This window comes from Dendrobates tinctorius, unplaced genomic scaffold, assembly GCF_039654945.1.
Source record: "Dendrobates tinctorius isolate UK_male_01 unplaced genomic scaffold, ASM3965494v1 ptg000157l, whole genome shotgun sequence".
Taxonomy (NCBI): Eukaryota; Metazoa; Chordata; class Amphibia; order Anura; family Dendrobatidae; genus Dendrobates; species Dendrobates tinctorius.
In genome coordinates this window covers 9,934,652-9,954,519 of record NW_027361824.1, presented here as the reverse complement: position 1 = coordinate 9,954,519, position 19,868 = coordinate 9,934,652, and the positions used below count along the sequence as shown (strand labels likewise).

The 19,868-nt window shown below is 49.4% G+C and overlaps 1 protein-coding gene across 1 annotated transcript; it reads right to left on the bottom strand.

Annotated features, from left to right (window-relative positions):
- Positions 1 to 10,509: 10,509 nt before the first annotated feature.
- On the bottom strand, positions 10,510 to 17,590 carry LOC141051471 (odorant receptor 131-2-like). Its single transcript, XM_073548395.1, has 2 exons — positions 17,581 to 17,590; positions 10,510 to 11,402 (listed from the first exon to the last, which is right to left on the bottom strand). Exons 1-2 carry the CDS (start codon positions 17,588 to 17,590, stop codon positions 10,510 to 10,512), a joined length of 903 nt encoding a protein of 300 aa, XP_073404496.1.
- Between the last annotated feature and the right edge of the window lie 2,278 nt (positions 17,591 to 19,868).

Here is a 19,868-nt window from a genome sequence, read left to right as displayed (position 1 = left end):
AAACTGGGGGAGCAAGGGGCCGGATGTTATACACCAGGGGTGAAGGTCCGGATATTATAAAGTGGGGGAGCAAGGGGCCGGGTGTTATACACCAGGGGTGAGGGTCCGGATATTATAAATTGGGGGAGCAAGGGGCCAGATGTTATACACCAGGGGTGAAGGTCCGGATATTATAAAGTGGGGGAGCAAGGGGCCGGGTGTTATACACCAGGGGTGAGGGTCCGGATATTATAAACTGGGGGAGCAAGGGGCCGGATGTTATAAGCCAGGGGTGAAGGTCCGGATATTATAAACTGGGGGAGCAAGGGGCCGGATGTTATACACCAGGGGTTAAGGTCCGGATATTATAAACTGGGGGAGCAAGGGGCCGGATGTTATACACCAGGGGTGAAGGTCCGGATATTATAAACTGGGGGAGCAAGGGGCTGTTATAAACCAGGGGTGAAGGTCCAGATATTATAAACTGGGGGAGCAAGGGGCTGTTATAAACCAGGGGTGAAGGTCCAGATATTATAAACTGGGGGAGCAAGGGGCCGGATGTCATACACCAGGGATGAAGGTCCGGATATTATAAACTGGGGGAGCAAGGGGCCGGATGTTATACACCAGGGGTGAGGGTCCAGATATTATAAACTGGGGGAGCAAGGGGCCGGATGTTATACACCAGGGGTGAGGGTCCGGATATTATAAACTGGGGGGAGCAAGGGGCCGGATGTTATACACCAGGGGTGAGGGTCCAGATATTATAAACTGGGGGAGCAAGGGGCCGAATGTTATACACCAGGGGTGAAGGTCCGGATATTATAAACTGAGGGAGCAAGGGGCCGGATGTTATAAACCAGGGGTGAAGGTCCGGATATTATAAACTGGGGGAGCAAGGGGCCGGATGTTATACACCAGGGGTGAGGGTCCGGATATTATAAACTGGGGGAGCAAAGGGTCGGATGTTATAAACCAGGGGTGAAGGTCCAGATATTATAAACTGGGGGAGCAAGGGGCTGGATGTTATACACCAGGGGTGAGGGTCCGGATATAATAAACTGGGGGAGCAAGGGGTCGGATGTTATAAACCAGGGGTGAAGGTCTGGATATTATAAACTGGGGGAGCAAGGGGCCGGATGTTATACACCAGGGGTGAAGGTCCGGATATTAAAAACTGGGGGAGCAAGGGGCTGTTATAAACCAGGGGTGAAGGTTCGGATATTATAAACTGGGGGAGCAAGGGGCTGGATGTTATACACCAGGGATGAAGGTCTGGATATTATAAACTGGGGGAGCAAAGGGCCGGATGTTATACACCAGGGGTGAGGATTCGGATATTATAAACTGGGGGAGCAAGGGGCCGGATGTTATACACCAGGGATGAAGGTCCGGATATTATAAACTGAGGGAGCAAGGAGTCGGATGTTATAAACCAGGGGTGAAGGTCCGGACATTATAAACTGGGGGAGCAAGGGGCCGGATGTTATACACCAGGGGTGAAGGTCCGGACATTATAAACTGGGGGAGCTAGGGGCCGGATGTTATACACCAGGGGTGAAGGTTCGGATATTATAAACTGGGGGAGCAAGGGGCTGTTATAAACCAGGGGTGAAGGTCCGGATATTATAAACTGGGGGAGCAAGGGGCCGGATGTTATACACCAGGGGTGAAGGTCTGGATATTATAAACTGGGGGAGCAAGGGGCCGGATGTTATACACCAGGGGTGAGGGTCCGGATATTATAAACTGGGGGAGCAAGGGGCCGGATGTTATACACCAGGGGTGAGGGTCCAGATATTATAAACTGGGGGAGCAAGGGGCCGAATGTTATACACCAGGGGTGAAGGTCCGGATATTATAAACTGAGGGAGCAAGGGGCCGGATGTTATAAACCAGGGGTGAAGGTCCGGAGATTATAAACTGGGGGAGCAAGGGGCCGGATGTTATACACCAGGGGTGAAGGTCCGGATATTATAAACTGGGGGAGCTAGGGGCCGGATGTTATACACCAGGGGTGAAGGTCCGGATATTATAAACTGGGGGAGCAAGGGGCTGTTATAAACCAGGGGTGAAGGTCCGGATATTATAAACTGGGGGAGCAAGGGGCCGGATGTTATACACCAGGGGTGAAGGTCTGGATATTATAAACTGGGGGAGCAAGGGGCCGGATGTTATACACCAGGGGTGAGGGTCCGGATATTATAAACTGGGGGAGCAAGGGCCCGGATGTTATACACCAGGGGTGAGGGTCCAGATATTATAAACTGGGGGATCAAGGGGCCGAATGTTATACACCAGGGGTGAAGGTCCGGATATTATAAACTGAGGGAGCAAGGGGCCGGATGTTATAAACCAGGGGTGAAGGTCCGGATATTATAAACTGGGGGAGCAAGGGGCCAGATGTTATACACCAGGGGTGAAGGTCCGGATATTATAAACTGAGGGAGCAAGGAGCCGGATGTTATAAACCAGGGGTGAAGGTCCGGATATTATAAACTGGGGGAGCAAGGGGCCGGATGTTATACACCAGGGGTGAGGGTCCGGATATTATAAACTGGGGGAGCAAGGGGCCGGATGTTATACACCAGGGGTGAAGGTCCGGATATTAGAAACTGAGGGAGCAAGGGGCCGGATTTTATAAACCAGGGGTGAAGGTCCGGATATTATAAACTGGGGGAGCAAGGGGCCTGATGTTATACACCAGGGGTGAAGGTCCGGATATTATAAACTGGGGGAGCAAGGGGCCGGATGTTATACACCAGGTGTGAAGGTCCGGATATTACAAAGTGGGGGAGCAAGGGGCTGTTATAAACCAGTGGTGAAGGTCCGGATATTATAAACTGGGGGAGCAAGGGGCCGGATGTTATACACCAGGGATGAAGGTCCGGATATTATAAACTGGGTGAGCAAGGGGCCGGATGTTATACTCCAGGGGTGAGGGTCCGGATATTATAAATTGGGGGAGCAAGGGGCCGGATGTTATACACCAGGGGTGAGGGTCCGGATATTATAAACTGGGGGAGCAAGGGGCCGGATGTTATACACCAGGGGTGAGGGTCCAGATATTATAAACTGGGGGAGCAAGGGGCCGAATGTTATACACCTGGGGTGAAGCTCCGGATATTATAAACTGAGGGAGCAAGGGGCCGGATGTTATAAACCAGGGGTGAAGGTCCGGATATTATAAAGTGGGGGAGCAAGGGGCCGGGTGTTATACACCAGGGGTGAAGGTCCGGATATTATAAACTGGGGGAGCAAGGGGCCGGATGTTATACACCTGGGATGAAGGTCCGGATATTATAAACTGGGGGAGCAAGGGGCCGGATGTTATACACCAGGGGTGAAGGTCCGGATATTATAAACTGGGGGAGCAAGGGGCTGTTATAAACCAGTGGTGAAGGTCCGGATATTATAAACTGGGGGAGCAAGGGGCCGGATGTTATACACCAGGGATGAAGGTCCGGATATTATAAACTGGGTGAGCAAGGGGCCGGATGTTATACACCAGGGGTGAGGGTCCGGATATTAAAAACTGGGGGAGCAAGGGGCTGTTATAAACCAGGGGTGAAGGTTCGGATATTATAAACTGGGGGAGCAAGGGGCTGGATGTTATACACCAGGGATGAAGGTCTGGATATTATAAACTGGGGGAGCAAAGGGCCGGATGTTATACACCAGGGGTGAGGATTCGGATATTATAAACTGGGGGAGCAAGGGGCCGGATGTTATACACCAGGGATGAAGGTCCGGATATTATAAACTGAGGGAGCAAGGGGCCGGATGTTATAAACCAGGGGTGAAGGTCCGGACATTATAAACTGGGGGAGCAAGGGGCCGGATGTTATACACCAGGGGTGAAGGTCCGGACATTATAAACTGGGGGAGCTAGGGGCCGGATGTTATACACCAGGGGTGAAGGTCCGGATATTATAAACTGGGGGAGCAAGGGGCTGTTATAAACCAGGGGTGAAGGTCCGGATATTATAAACTGGGGGAGCAAGGGGCCGGATGTTATACACCAGGGGTGAAGGTCTGGATATTATAAACTGGGGGAGCAAGGGGCCGGATGTTATACACCAGGGGTGAGGGTCCGGATATTATAAACTGGGGGAGCAAGGGGCCGGATGTTATACACCAGGGGTGAGGGTCCAGATATTACAAACTGGGGGAGCAAGGGGCCGAATGTTATACACCAGGGGTGAAGGTCCGGATATTATAAACTGAGGGAGCAAGGGGCCGGATGTTATAAACCAGGGGTGAAGGTCCGGAGATTATAAACTGGGGGAGCAAGGGGCCGGATGTTATACACCAGGGGTGAAGGTCCGGATATTGTAAACTGGGGGAGCTAGGGGCCGGATGTTATACACCAGGGGTGAAGGTCCGGATATTATAAACTGGGGGAGCAAGGGGCTGTTATAAACCAGGGGTGAAGGTCCGGATATTATAAACTGGGGGAGCAAGGGGCCGGATGTTATACACCAGGGGTGAAGGTCTGGATATTATAAACTGGGGGAGCAAGGGGCCGGATGTTATACACCAGGGGTGAGGGTCCGGATATTATAAACTGGGGGAGCAAGGGCCCGGATGTTATACACCAGGGGTGAGGGTCCAGATATTATAAACTGGGGGATCAAGGGGCCGAATGTTATACACCAGGGGTGAAGGTCCGGATATTATAAACTGAGGGAGCAAGGGGCCGGATGTTATAAACCAGGGGTGAAGGTCCGGATATTATAAACTGGGGGAGCAAGGGGCCAGATGTTATACACCAGGGGTGAAGGTCCGGATATTATAAACTGAGGGAGCAAGGGGCCGGATGTTATAAACCAGGGGTGAAGGTCCGGATATTATAAACTGGGGGAGCAAGGGGCCGGATGTTATACACCAGGGGTGAGGGTCCAGATATTATAAACTGGGGGAGCAAGGGGCCGGATGTTATACACCAGGGGTGAAGGTCCGGATATTATAAACTGGGGGAGCAAGGGGCCGGATGTTATACACCAGGGGTGAGGGTCCGGATATTATAAACTGGGGGAGCAAGGGCCCGGATGTTATACACCAGGGGTGAGGGTCCAGATATTATAAACTGGGGGATCAAGGGGCCGAATGTTATACACCAGGGGTGAAGGTCCGGATATTATAAACTGAGGGAGCAAGGGGCCGGATGTTATAAACCAGGGGTGAAGGTCCGGATATTATAAACTGGGGGAGCAAGGGGCCAGATGTTATACACCAGGGGTGAAGGTCCGGATATTATAAACTGAGGGAGCAAGGAGCCGGATGTTATAAACCAGGGGTGAAGGTCCGGATATTATAAACTGGGGGAGCAAGGGGCCGGATGTTATACACCAGGGGTGAGGGTCCGGATATTATAAACTGGGGGAGCAAGGGGCCGGATGTTATACACCAGGGGTGAAGGTCCGGATATTAGAAACTGAGGGAGCAAGGGGCCGGATTTTATAAACCAGGGGTGAAGGTCCGGATATTATAAACTGGGGGAGCAAGGGGCCTGATGTTATACACCAGGGGTGAAGGTCCGGATATTATAAACTGGGGGAGCAAGGGGCCGGATGTTATACACCAGGTGTGAAGGTCCGGATATTACAAAGTGGGGGAGCAAGGGGCTGTTATAAACCAGTGGTGAAGGTCCGGATATTATAAACTGGGGGAGCAAGGGGCCGGATGTTATACACCAGGGATGAAGGTCCGGATATTATAAACTGGGTGAGCAAGGGGCCGGATGTTATACTCCAGGGGTGAGGGTCCGGATATTATAAATTGGGGGAGCAAGGGGCCGGATGTTATACACCAGGGGTGAGGGTCCGGATATTATAAACTGGGGGAGCAAGGGGCCGGATGTTATACACCAGGGGTGAGGGTCCAGATATTATAAACTGGGGGAGCAAGGGGCCGAATGTTATACACCTGGGGTGAAGCTCCGGATATTATAAACTGAGGGAGCAAGGGGCCGGATGTTATAAACCAGGGGTGAAGGTCCGGATATTATAAAGTGGGGGAGCAAGGGGCCGGGTGTTATACACCAGGGGTGAAGGTCCGGATATTATAAACTGGGGGAGCAAGGGGCCGGATGTTATACACCTGGGATGAAGGTCCGGATATTATAAACTGGGGGAGCAAGGGGCCGGATGTTATACACCAGGGGTGAAGGTCCGGATATTATAAACTGGGGGAGCAAGGGGCTGTTATAAACCAGTGGTGAAGGTCCGGATATTATAAACTGGGGGAGCAAGGGGCCGGATGTTATACACCAGGGATGAAGGTCCGGATATTATAAACTGGGTGAGCAAGGGGCCGGATGTTATACACCAGGGGTGAGGGTCCGGATATTAAAAACTGGGGGAGCAAGGGGCTGTTATAAACCAGGGGTGAAGGTTCGGATATTATAAACTGGGGGAGCAAGGGGCTGGATGTTATACACCAGGGATGAAGGTCTGGATATTATAAACTGGGGGAGCAAAGGGCCGGATGTTATACACCAGGGGTGAGGATTCGGATATTATAAACTGGGGGAGCAAGGGGCCGGATGTTATACACCAGGGATGAAGGTCCGGATATTATAAACTGAGGGAGCAAGGGGCCGGATGTTATAAACCAGGGGTGAAGGTCCGGACATTATAAACTGGGGGAGCAAGGGGCCGGATGTTATACACCAGGGGTGAAGGTCCGGACATTATAAACTGGGGGAGCTAGGGGCCGGATGTTATACACCAGGGGTGAAGGTCCGGATATTATAAACTGGGGGAGCAAGGGGCTGTTATAAACCAGGGGTGAAGGTCCGGATATTATAAACTGGGGGAGCAAGGGGCCGGATGTTATACACCAGGGGTGAAGGTCTGGATATTATAAACTGGGGGAGCAAGGGGCCGGATGTTATACACCAGGGGTGAGGGTCCGGATATTATAAACTGGGGGAGCAAGGGGCCGGATGTTATACACCAGGGGTGAGGGTCCAGATATTACAAACTGGGGGAGCAAGGGGCCGAATGTTATACACCAGGGGTGAAGGTCCGGATATTATAAACTGAGGGAGCAAGGGGCCGGATGTTATAAACCAGGGGTGAAGGTCCGGAGATTATAAACTGGGGGAGCAAGGGGCCGGATGTTATACACCAGGGGTGAAGGTCCGGATATTGTAAACTGGGGGAGCTAGGGGCCGGATGTTATACACCAGGGGTGAAGGTCCGGATATTATAAACTGGGGGAGCAAGGGGCTGTTATAAACCAGGGGTGAAGGTCCGGATATTATAAACTGGGGGAGCAAGGGGCCGGATGTTATACACCAGGGGTGAAGGTCTGGATATTATAAACTGGGGGAGCAAGGGGCCGGATGTTATACACCAGGGGTGAGGGTCCGGATATTATAAACTGGGGGAGCAAGGGCCCGGATGTTATACACCAGGGGTGAGGGTCCAGATATTATAAACTGGGGGATCAAGGGGCCGAATGTTATACACCAGGGGTGAAGGTCCGGATATTATAAACTGAGGGAGCAAGGGGCCGGATGTTATAAACCAGGGGTGAAGGTCCGGATATTATAAACTGGGGGAGCAAGGGGCCAGATGTTATACACCAGGGGTGAAGGTCCGGATATTATAAACTGAGGGAGCAAGGGGCCGGATGTTATAAACCAGGGGTGAAGGTCCGGATATTATAAACTGGGGGAGCAAGGGGCCGGATGTTATACACCAGGGGTGAGGGTCCAGATATTATAAACTGGGGGAGCAAGGGGCCGGATGTTATACACCAGGGGTGAAGGTCCGGATATTAGAAACTGAGGGAGCAAGGGGCCGGATTTTATAAACCAGGGGTGAAGGTCCGGATATTATAAACTGGGGGAGCAAGGGGCCTGATGTTATACACCAGGGGTGAAGGTCCGGATATTATAAACTGGGGGAGCAAGGGGCCGGATGTTATACACCAGGTGTGAAGGTCCGGATATTACAAAGTGGGGGAGCAAGGGGCTGTTATAAACCAGTGGTGAAGGTCCGGATATTATAAACTGGGGGAGCAAGGGGCCGGATGTTATACACCAGGGATGAAGGTCCGGATATTATAAACTGGGTGAGCAAGGGGCCGGATGTTATACTCCAGGGGTGAGGGTCCGGATATTATAAATTGGGGGAGCAAGGGGCCGGATGTTATACACCAGGGGTGAGGGTCCGGATATTATAAACTGGGGGAGCAAGGGGCCGGATGTTATACACCAGGGGTGAGGGTCCAGATATTATAAACTGGGGGAGCAAGGGGCCGAATGTTATACACCTGGGGTGAAGCTCCGGATATTATAAACTGAGGGAGCAAGGGGCCGGATGTTATAAACCAGGGGTGAAGGTCCGGATATTATAAAGTGGGGGAGCAAGGGGCCGGGTGTTATACACCAGGGGTGAAGGTCCGGATATTATAAACTGGGGGAGCAAGGGGCCGGATGTTATACACCTGGGATGAAGGTCCGGATATTATAAACTGGGGGAGCAAGGGGCCGGATGTTATACACCAGGGGTGAAGGTCCGGATATTATAAACTGGGGGAGCAAGGGGCTGTTATAAACCAGTGGTGAAGGTCCGGATATTATAAACTGGGGGAGCAAGGGGCCGGATGTTATACACCAGGGATGAAGGTCCGGATATTATAAACTGGGTGAGCAAGGGGCCGGATGTTATACACCAGGGGTGAGGGTCCGGATATTATAAACTGGGGGAGCAAGGGGCCGGATGTTATACACCAGGGGTGAGGGTCCGGATATTATAAACTGGGGGAGCAAGGGGCCGGATGTTATACACCAGGGGTGAGGGTCCAGATATTATAAACTGGGGGAGCAAGGGGCCGGATGTTATACACCTGGGGTGAAGCTCCGGATATTATAAACTGAGGGAGCAAGGGGCCGGATGTTATAAACCAGGGGTGAAGGTCCGGATATTATAAAGTGGGGGAGCAAGGGGCCGGGTGTTATACACCAGGGGTGAATGTCCGGATATTATAAACTGGGGGAGCAAGGGGCCGGATGTTATACACCGGGGATGAAGGTCCGGATATTATAAACTGGGGGAGCAAGGGGCCGGATGTTATACACCAGGGGTGAGGGTCCGGATATTATAAACTGGGGGAGCAAGGGGCCGGATGTTATACACCAGGGGTGAGGGTCTGGATATTATAAACTGGGGGAGCAAGGGGCCGGAAGTTATACACCAGGGGTGAGGGTCCGGATATTATAAACTGGGGGAGCAAGGGGCTGGATGTTATACACCAGGGGTGAGGGTCCGGATATTATAAACTGGGAGAGCAAGGGGCCGGATGTTATACACCAGGGGTGAGGGTCCGGATATTATAAACTTGGGGGAGCAAGGGGCTGGATGTTATACACTGAGGGCAATGGGACTGAAGATCAAACTGGAATTCACTGATTATGATGTGGGGACCAATACTTTTGTCTATATAGTGTATCTCAGAAATCTGTCTTAAAAAATAAGCCCACCTAAGTAGCTGAGGATACTTTGATGGCATTCCGTATTCCTAATAGAGAAGTACAATATGATCTTCTAAAGCGGACATCTGTTATCTAATAAAGAGGATCAAATCCTCCAAAAATTGTCAGACACTCTCAAAATCAGTAAGGAAATCTGATTCACCCTGAAATTATTAGCTGTGAATCGAATGAGCCCCAGTTCACATTAACAGAAAGCAGATTAGTTTGCTCTGAGGTTTTTAAACTCAATGCATAATAGACAAATTGCCCAGGAAGGGGGTGAAAAACATAAAAAAAAATATGCACCAAGCCCCTCACCTGTCCATGCAGCTAGAGCTCCCTGCCGTTCCTCTACTAACTTCTTAGGCTAGAAGCGCCAGTGAAGAGGAGACTGGTGCCAGAGCGTGAACCTAGGAAACCACTGGAGGAACGGCGGTATCAATTTTAATTTCTTTTTGTTTTTTTTTTCTAAAAAATAAAATATATTTTTGGCTGGATTTCAATACGTTGGATTCTCGGAGATTCATATTCGCTGGAATCCATGAATATTTGGAAATTCTAAATTCTTTTGATTAGTTAAGAATCGAATTGTTGATCTTTACTATTTCCAGGTCAAAGAGCTTAAGTTTTTTCTATTTCTTTTGCGCGCAGCAACATTTTATGAATCAAGGTAGATTTTTAGTTAACATTTTTAATAGCTTTACATTAACTCTGTTGCCCTGTTAATCTTCTTCTCGCATTATTGCTCCTCATTCCTCTGCCAATTCCTTTGACCGAATCTTAAAATATCTCACTGGATGTAAACTCCAGATCTGGAATTACATGTGCACTTGGGGTACAGTATCACGTCCCCAATTCTCTACTGATTTTTCATGTGACTTCGATGCTTCATATCTTAGTGCTGGCACATTGGATTACTACAGGACAGGAACCTTTTTAATGTTGCGGTAAGAACTGAACAGCCGTATCGCTAACTCCAGGTTTCTTTAGAAATGTTTATAGCTGATTGAGTTCAAGAATCCGACTTACAAATTTGGAATAATTTAGGAAATGAAGGAGTTCATCTTCCTCATGTGTTTCTGAAACACTTCATCTCTTATGCCATAAATTAAAGGACTGATAAATCTCGGGAGGCAAAAGAAAAAGTTGGTTATGGGAATGAAGAAGAAATATTTAGTCATATATGCATCAGTTAATGAGGATGTGTAAGACATCACACAAAGTCCGAGCTGGAGGGCGTGAAGAAGGACGGTTTTCTCTGCCTTGAATGCCGAATACTTCCCTGACCCTATCTTCCGAGCCACCACCATAACATTGATGTAAGTGTAGAAGATAACGAATCCCACCAAGGAGAGACCGCTAATCTCACTGAATGACCTTAACTTAACTTGGAAATCGCTCATTACAAATGCTGGCCATACACATACTAAGCTGGCTGAGAAGAAACCCCTGGGCATTGAGTAACACATGGCGATAAAGTCAAGGAGCTGCGGAGCAAGACCCACAGCCCACATGACTCCTATAGCCAAAAGTGACCTCTGTACGTTGCAGATTTGTGAATGTCTTAATGGATAGCTAATGGCAAGGTAACGTTCCAAGGACATGATGGCCAAGTTGTAGGGCATAACCAGAAAAGCGCTCCCAGAGAATGTGACCAGAGCATAACAAATGGACACAGGCATGTGTACAAGAAAGATAGTCATAGGAAAGAGGAATATTAGCACAAATATCATCAAGGCATCGTTTATGAGCATGTGGACGAAGAGGATGTTGCGAGCATTCTCCCAAACATGGGGGCTGGAGAAGAAGGCGTGCAAAATAGCAGCCACAACGTAGATGAAGACACAGAACGACAAGAACAAAACGGCAAGGAAGCTGTTCCTGACGATCTGCCTCTCTAGACTGGTCACCTTGTTGCTGTTGTAGGGAAGGTGACCTGAAGGACGGACTTATTAGTAAGAAGACAGGAGGGTTTGCACAGTTTAGGCAGATAGCAGTTATGACAGTGGGGAAACAGCTAGGAAAGTGTAGATGACGTGCAGTACCTTGGGTTGACCACTAGATGGCACGGAGGAGTGTAAGTTCAGGACTTAACAGCAGCTTAGGGCTTTAGAAACCATTGGTCATGGAGGGCGGAGTTACAGGGAACTGGGAAAGTTATAAATTTGATAGGAGGGTTCCAGAAAGTTCCAGTCTCCGGGAGGTGCTCAAGAGACGAGGAGTCTGTGACAGTTTGTATTCTGTGAGGAGAGCCAAACCAGGGGACTGAGGAGAGAGGAAGTCAGGGGGGTGTTCCTGACGGAGTACCGCAGTACAGACGAGGCACCGGAGAAAAACGTACCGTATTGAAGGCGATAGCTGACCAGTAAAAGTGCTGATGGTGAACGGGCCTAAGGCGGCCACAGTGACTGTGCTGACAGGATCGTCACTAAGTGAAAAAGGGACGGTACGTGTAATTACGTCCCTGGTAGAAAAGTACGGTGTGTGAGTGTGTAACGGGGCCTGGACACTGAGGGCCGTGAAGAGAATTGCGGTGTATCGTGAGGGCTGTCAGTCGGACGGCGGAAAATAAACTTGGACCTGTTGCACCTGAAATCTGCCTCCATCTTTTGTCTGTACGTCACTGCGCGGTATACAGAGGGACCACCCCCCCTGCCCGGCCCACGATGCTACACTTGGAGTAGTCGGCAGGATCACCGCCGCTAATACGATATCTTCTGCGGCAGGCCTGCCTCTGAGGAATGGAAAAGGATTTGGACTACTCGGTTTGGATTATAAACACCTGTGGAATACAAATTGCTAATCTGTGGATTACAAATGAATGATGTGGAGGATCTGCGGTGCTGGCAGAGGATCAGGGGCGGTACCAGGTTCTGTGCAAGATGGCAGTGTTGCTCCACCGCAGGAGAGAGATCCGGGTGTTTGCAGTTGTCCCGGATGGACTGGGACCCCCGCCAATGTACCCCTGGGGGAAGCGATATGTACCAGGGGGCCGACGCTCCCACGTACTGGACCCAGGCAGCTGGGTGGAGAGGCCTGCCATCACCCCACCCAGTAGAGGGTGTGACGCGGAGGAAGAGATTGGCTGCGGCTGCTTGGCGCCATTTGATTGTTGCCCACCGGACGGGATGTGACGCTGTGGTTGTCGAGGCATCGGGCGCCTGGAGTGGCGATGGCGTCGGGAGAACGAGCCTAGCCGGAAGACTTATCTTTTAGACTCATGGGCAGTCGCTCGGATCTTGGGCGGAGAAGTAGAGCAATTGCGGGCCCTGCGGGAATGGCCGCCAAAGTGGACATCGGAGTGCCTCACTGCGGAACCCCCGAGCATGGAGGCTAGCCTCGCCGGACGGCGGGGTGAAGGACGGAGACTGCGGGATGAGACGCGGGATGTTATGACAGAGGCAGCGGCGTCGGGGAAGGTGAGAGTTCCCCCGGTTCCGCCGGTGGCTCCGGTGTTCCTGAAGGCTTGACTGCAGATCTACGCTGAGCTGAGTAAGGCCCCCGCTCCCGTCCCCGAGCCACCCCGCCCGGTGTCACCAGTGCGGAGCTTGTCCGCGGAAGGCGCTGCTGCGTTCCCTCTGCCAGTAACGACCTCATCACCGAAACCGGCTGATATTCCGGCCCCCGACTGCAATTCCAGGTGCGGCCTACCCCGTGGCCACGTCTGTGCCGGCGCTGGAGACAGTTGCGGCCTATTTGTCAGGCTCTGCGGCCTATTCAACAGGAACTACAGCTGATCCTCCTCGCCGCCCGGCCTCAGCGACTGCTGGGCCGCTGACATCTATGGTCGCCTCTGCCCCGCACTCGACCCTGGCTGAGTCCCGCCCATCGGACTCCAGGGCCTATACTGGACCCTCCGTCTGGGTCGCGGAAGTCATCAAAAAGAAAAAGGCCGGGGAGCAGGAGATTTGGAACCTGCTCCATGAGAGGGGAGAGGCTGGCATGGCGGCTACACGATCCTTGGGACGGCTTTTATACACCAATATATCAAAGGGGTATGGGTTTATCCGAGACCTTGCAACCGGCCAGAAAGTATACACCAACGTGGCATCGATCCACCATGGCCAGGCCTTGCAAGAGGGGGACTTGGTATCCTATTACAAGGAATATTGTCCTCGCGGCTACTATGCAGTAGCCGTGCTCTTTGAACCCGAAGATCACGAGCCCCCATAGAAAGGACTTTAAGGACACTCCCTGCATCCCGGGAGCTCCACGGCTGTGGGGTCCCTTGTTACCAGCCACCAGGAGATGGCGTGGACTGTCAGGAATTCGTTGTAACGTTAAGCAGGTCATTGGGACAGTTTGCGTTAAGAAAGAAAAAGGTTTTTTTGTTTTGTTAAAATTGTTGAATTTGGTTTGCCTGACATGGCGGGGGTGCATATTAAAAAAAAAAAGGGAGTGCCAATGTTAAAGGAAGGGGGAGAAAGTCTGTTACATTTTTTTTGTTAAAAAAAAAAGGGGGAAAAAAAGACGCAGCAAATGATAAAAGGGGTACTTGTGTCATATTATAAAGTTTGGTTTAATGTATAATATGCATAAGAAGATTGCAACAGGTCCGAGTATGGGGGGGTGTGTGACCAAAGTAAATGTGTGACCATAAGGAATGTGAGACCAAAGGGGTCTACGAGATTAGAGGGTCTGTGTGCCCGGGGCACCGACCATGACTTGTTATTGAAGGAAAGGTAAAGAGATGGAAGATGTGAGATGGATAGAAGTCCCAAGTCAGGTCCATAACACCACGGACATTCCCGAAGAAGGAAGCGGACGCTGACAATGATCTGGTAGGTGTAAGACCTCGATCATGGCGTATCGGATAGTGAAAGGTGACAGAAGGGGAGAGCAGGGGAAGGTACACGCCGTAGAGAGAATCCGGGTGTACCTAGCCCACTTTGAGAGACGTTGTCATGTGGCGTGCTCGCTGGCGAGTGGCGGTAGGCTGCTCGGAGCATGGTGCTCCCGGTTTGGTTCGGCCCCCGCAGATGGTGGGTATGGCCCAACCACCGGTCCGACAACAGAAAGTAGGGGAAGTTTCAGAACGACTAAGGCAGGGACGACGATTGTCGAGGATGACAATAGACAAAGGAAGGGGGCGTGTAGGGAAGGTGACCTGACGGACAGACTTATTAGTAAGAAGACAGGAGGGTTTGCACAGTTTAGGCAGATAGCAGTTATGACAGTGGGGAGACAGCTAGGAAAGTGTAGATGACGTGCAGTACCATGGGTTGACCACTAGATGGCAGGGAGGAATGTAAGTTCAGGACTTAACAGCAGCTTAGGGCTTTAGAAACCGCTGGTCATGGGGGAGGAGTTACAGGAAACCGGGAAAGTTATAAATTTGACAGGAGGGTTCCAGAAAGTTCCAGTCCCCGGGAGGTGCTCAAGAGACAAGGAGTCTGTGACAGTTTGTGTGCTGTGAGGAGAGCCAAACCAGGGGACTGAGGAGAGAGAAAGTCAGGGGGGGTGGTCCTGACTGGGAGTACTGCAGTACAGACGATGCACCGGAGAAAAGCGTACTGTATTGAAGGCGATAGCTGACCAGTAAAAGTGCTGATGGTGAACGGGCCTAAGGCGGCCACAGTGACTGTGCTGACAGGATCGTCACTAAGTGAAAAAGGGACGGTACGTGTAATTACGTCCCTGGTGGAAAAGTACGATGTGTGAGTGTGTAATGGGGCCTGGACACTGAGGGCCGTGAAGAGAATTGCGGTGTATCGTGAGGGCCGTCAGTCGGACGGCAGAAAATAAACTTGGACCTGTTGCGCTTGAAATCTGCCCCCATCTTTTGTCTGTACATCACTGCGTGGTATACAGAGGGACCACCCCCCCAGCCCGGCCCACGACGCTACACCGTCTGCCGTGAAGTTGACCATTATCAGAATAGTGGAGGAAATCCTTATGATTGAAGCTCCCCTAATGGAAAAAAACAGATACTTGAACTAATAAAAAAGTAAAAGTTCTGCAATGACTTCCTGACAATATTTGGCTACAGATAGTGGTAAAATTGTGGCTGTAACTTGTCATATGGTGATAAAAACGATGGACAACACACATGTCTGGGAAGCTTAAAATCTTACATCTGGTACACAATGTTTTGTATTATATATAAGCATTAAAGTTGCACTGAATTTATGACGCGAAGAGAAATTGTAGGCAACCAAATGTCCCCTGGAGACATCAGTCTGGTTCATACATCCTCTTCCATATTTCCTAGACATATAAAGTTGTTCCATCACATTTTTTCATATACATTGTGTTTTGGAGACCAACTCTGTAGAAAACCCCTTACACCTTAAATCCATTTACACATTTAAGAACCCAGGGCTGGATTAATTATATATAATATTAAAATCATTAATTTCTTTGTTCCTTATCAAAGGTCGGCAGCGGGTCAGAAGCAGAGCCCAAGGAGGAAGAGGTGGAGGAGCTTCCTCTTCTTGTAGCCTTGTCCCTAACACAACGTCCTTACAGTATGGACAGACGACATGTTAACTGGCTAATCTATTTCTATAAGTCTGTATACTAATCATGGCTTAGAGCACTATTCTTCTGGAGCAGTCACTATGTACATACAGTGGCATGGAAAAGTTTGTGCACAACTGGTCAAAATTACTGTTATCGTGAACAGTTAAGCAAGTTGAAGATGAAAGTATCTCTAAAAGGCCAAAGGTTACAGATGACTCATTTCTTTTTTTTTTGCCTAAAAGACTAAAGTCATTGTTTTAGTTTTAGTACCTAGTAGCGACCCCTTTTAAAAGTATCACAGCTTGTAAACACTTGTTGTAGCCAGACATGATTCTTGCTTAGAAAGCTCTTCCAGTTTGAGGTCTGGCCACAAATTTTCAATGATGTTAAGACCGGGGGACTATGAGGGTTATTGTAAAGCCTTCAGCTTGCGTCTTTTGAGGTCGTCTATTGTGGATTTTGAAGTGTGTTTAGGTTCATTACCCATTTGTAGAAGTCTTCAATGTTAGGTGTCGGGGTCCGAGCGCTGCACAGCGGGAATCCCGAGCCTTACCACCTTCGGTCTCCCATTCCTCTCCAGCCACAGTGGAGCCTGCTCAGCAGACTTCACGATCCCGGCGTTTAGCCCACACCAGCATTGTGGGTTCAGTTGCTACTGCCACCTCTGTTCCTGTTATGGCAATGCAGCCTGGCCAGCAGCAAAAGACTCCAGAGACTAAGTCCTTCCTTCGGCCCACTGTGCATGCTCATGAGACGATCTCCCATTGGGGATCGGGAGTCACATGCTCAGGTCCTTCTCCTGTTCCAATTGGTCCATCTGGAGCATCAGGAAGGTCCCGGAAGCGCACGGCTATAAAAGGTCCGCATGGCCGCTCGGCCATGCGCTAGTATAGACTCTAGTTGCTATATGTGTGGATGATGACGGATGCATGTACCTGGTGAATGACTCATTAAATTCCCCTCCCTTTGATATTACGTATGTGGTTAGGGAATTAGTTGCAGAGTCAGCATCAGCCAGTGGCTAGCCATAGGCCACAAGTGCTCATCATATCCCAGCACTAGCGTCCGATGGTGTCGCCTGCCATAGGGCACCATCGTACCAAGGCAGGCACTGTCGCTTCATGGCAATCAGTTTCTGTTAGCGGCGTTTGCAGTTGCGATGCCACACGCTCGGTAGGTCTAGAGGGACGCTGGTCCTATGTCCTGGGGCCAGAGTCCTGTGACTGAGCGGTCTTCTCCCCAAGCGCTGCGAGTGTGAACAGGCTCGGCATTTGTGTATTAGCGTTAGTGCGGCTCTGTAAGGTAACAGAGTTTGCCGAGCGCACACCGGGTGACGTTTAACCCGCGTGTGTTATACCGCCCTATTGAGCGCCCGCCGTTACTAAGCAGCAGCATACCAACTCTGCACGGTGGACCCCGGGCAGTGATCGCGCCTACTATTATTTTATAATTTGGTGCGTTCCGCCAGCCCTAACAATCCTCTTTTTACCTTCAGCTTTTTTACAGTTGATGATATGAAATGTTCCCACTGCCATTGGCTGCAAAAAAAAGCAAAAAAAAAACAGCAAAGCATTATTGATCTGAGACGTTGATCTGAGACTGGCGAGACATTCTATTCCTGAAATTCTGTTCCCTTTTTTCTCAACACATACCTTTGATCATTGTGGCCAAAGAGTTCTATTTTAATCTCATCGCTCCACAGGACATGTTTAGAAAAGCATCAGGCTTGTTTAGATGTTCTTTTGCATACTTCTGACCTTCCTTGAATTTTATGGTGAGGACACAGGAGAGATTTTCTTCTGATGACTCTTCTTTGAAGGCCATATTTGTGCTGGTGTCTCTGAACAGTAGAACAATGTACTACAACTTCAGAATCTGCTAAATCTTTCTGAAGGTCTTTAGCAGTCAAGCAGATGTTCTGCTTTGCTTCTCTAGCAAACCCAAAGGCAGCTCTCACTGACATTTTGCTTGGTCTTCTAGACCTTATCTTGACCTACACTGTTCCTGGTAACTGCCTTTTCTTAATTGCATTTCAAACTGAGTAAAGTGTAACTTAAAATACTTTGCTCTCTTCTCATAGCATTCTCCTGCTTTGTGGGCCTCCTCCACTTTAATTTTCAGAGTGCTAAGCAGCTGTTTAGAAGAACCCATGGCTACTGATTTTTGGCCCAAGGTTAGATGAGGCTGGGTTTTTACAAAGCTGGAAAGTTTTTATCACCTGGCCTTTCCTAACGATGATAGTGAACAAGCTACAACCCTAACAGGCTAATTAAGGTCTGAAACCTTGGTCAAAGATAATTGAGCACACAAATTTCCAAGGGTGCCCAACTTTTTGCATCGGCCCTTTTTCCTTTTTGTAATTTTTAAAATGAAAGAAATAACAATTTTGTTGCCAAAAATGCCAAGGACATGTGTCATCTCTAACTTTAGGCCATTCAGAGATCATTTCATTTGCAGTGTGTGTAAAGTGCCCCTGTCAGCAGGATTGTGCTCAGTATCTAAACCACAAGTATTACCAAGTATCATTGTAATCAGTATAACGGCGCTGAACTGACACTGTCTGTAAGTTAGTGTGCACAATTCTGCTGACAGGGGCACTTTAACTGTTTACAATAATTTCAGTTTTAGCCAGGGGTGCCCAAATTTTTACATGCCATTGTAGTTACATCTTGTATTATACCACGGAGTTACATCCTGTATTACACCCCAGAGCTGCACTCACTCTTCTGCTGGTGCAGTCACTGTGTACATATATTACATTACTGATCCTGAGTTACATCCTGTATTATACCCCAGAGCTGCACTCACTATTCTGCTGGTGCAGTCACTGTGTACATACATTAAATTACTGATCCTGAGTTACCTCCTGTATTATACCCCAGAGCTGCGCCCACTATTCTGCTGGTGCAGTCACTGTGTACATACATTACATTACTGATCCTGAGTCACATCCTGTATTATACCCCAGAGCTGCACTCACTATTCTGCTGGTGCAGTCACTGTGTACATACATTACATTACTGATCCTGAGTTACCTCCTGTATTATACCCCAGAGCTGCGCCCACTATTCTGCTGGTGCAGTCACTGTGTACATACATTACATTACTGATCCTGAGTTACATCCTGTATTATGCTCCAGAGCTGCACTCACTATTCTGCTGGTGCAGTCACTGTGTACATACATTACATTACTGATCCTGAGTTACATCCTGTATTATGCTCCAGAGCTGCACTCACTATTCTGCTGGTGCAGTCACTGTGTACATACATTACATTACTGATCCTGAGTTACATCCTGTATTATACTCCAGAGCTGCACTCATAGAATCATAGAATCGTAGAGTTGGAAGGGACCTCCTGGGCCATCTGGTCCAACCCCCTGCTCAAAGCAGGATTCGCTAAATCATCCCAGTCAGATGTCTGTCCAGCCTCTGTTTGAAGACTTCCATTGAAGGAGAACTCACCACTTCTCGTGGCAGCCTGTTCCACTCATTGATCACTCTGTCAAAAAGTTTTTTCTAATATCTTAACTGTGTCTCCTCCCATTCAATTTCATCCCATTGCTTCTAGTCTTTCCTTGTGCAAATGAGAATAAAGTTGATCCTTCTACAATGTGACAGCCCTTTAAATATATTCACTATTCTGCTGGTGCAGTCACTGTGTACATACATTAAATTACTGATCCTGAGTTACCTCCTGTATTATACCCCAGAGCTGCGCCCACTATTCTGCTGGTGCAGTCACTGTGTACATACATTACATTACTGATCCTGAGTCACATCCTGTATTATACCCCAGAGCTGCACTCACTATTCTGCTGGTGCAGTCACTGTGTACATACATTACATTACTGATCCTGAGTTACCTCCTGTATTATACCCCAGAGCTGCGCCCACTATTCTGCTGGTGCAGTCACTGTGTACATACATTACATTACTG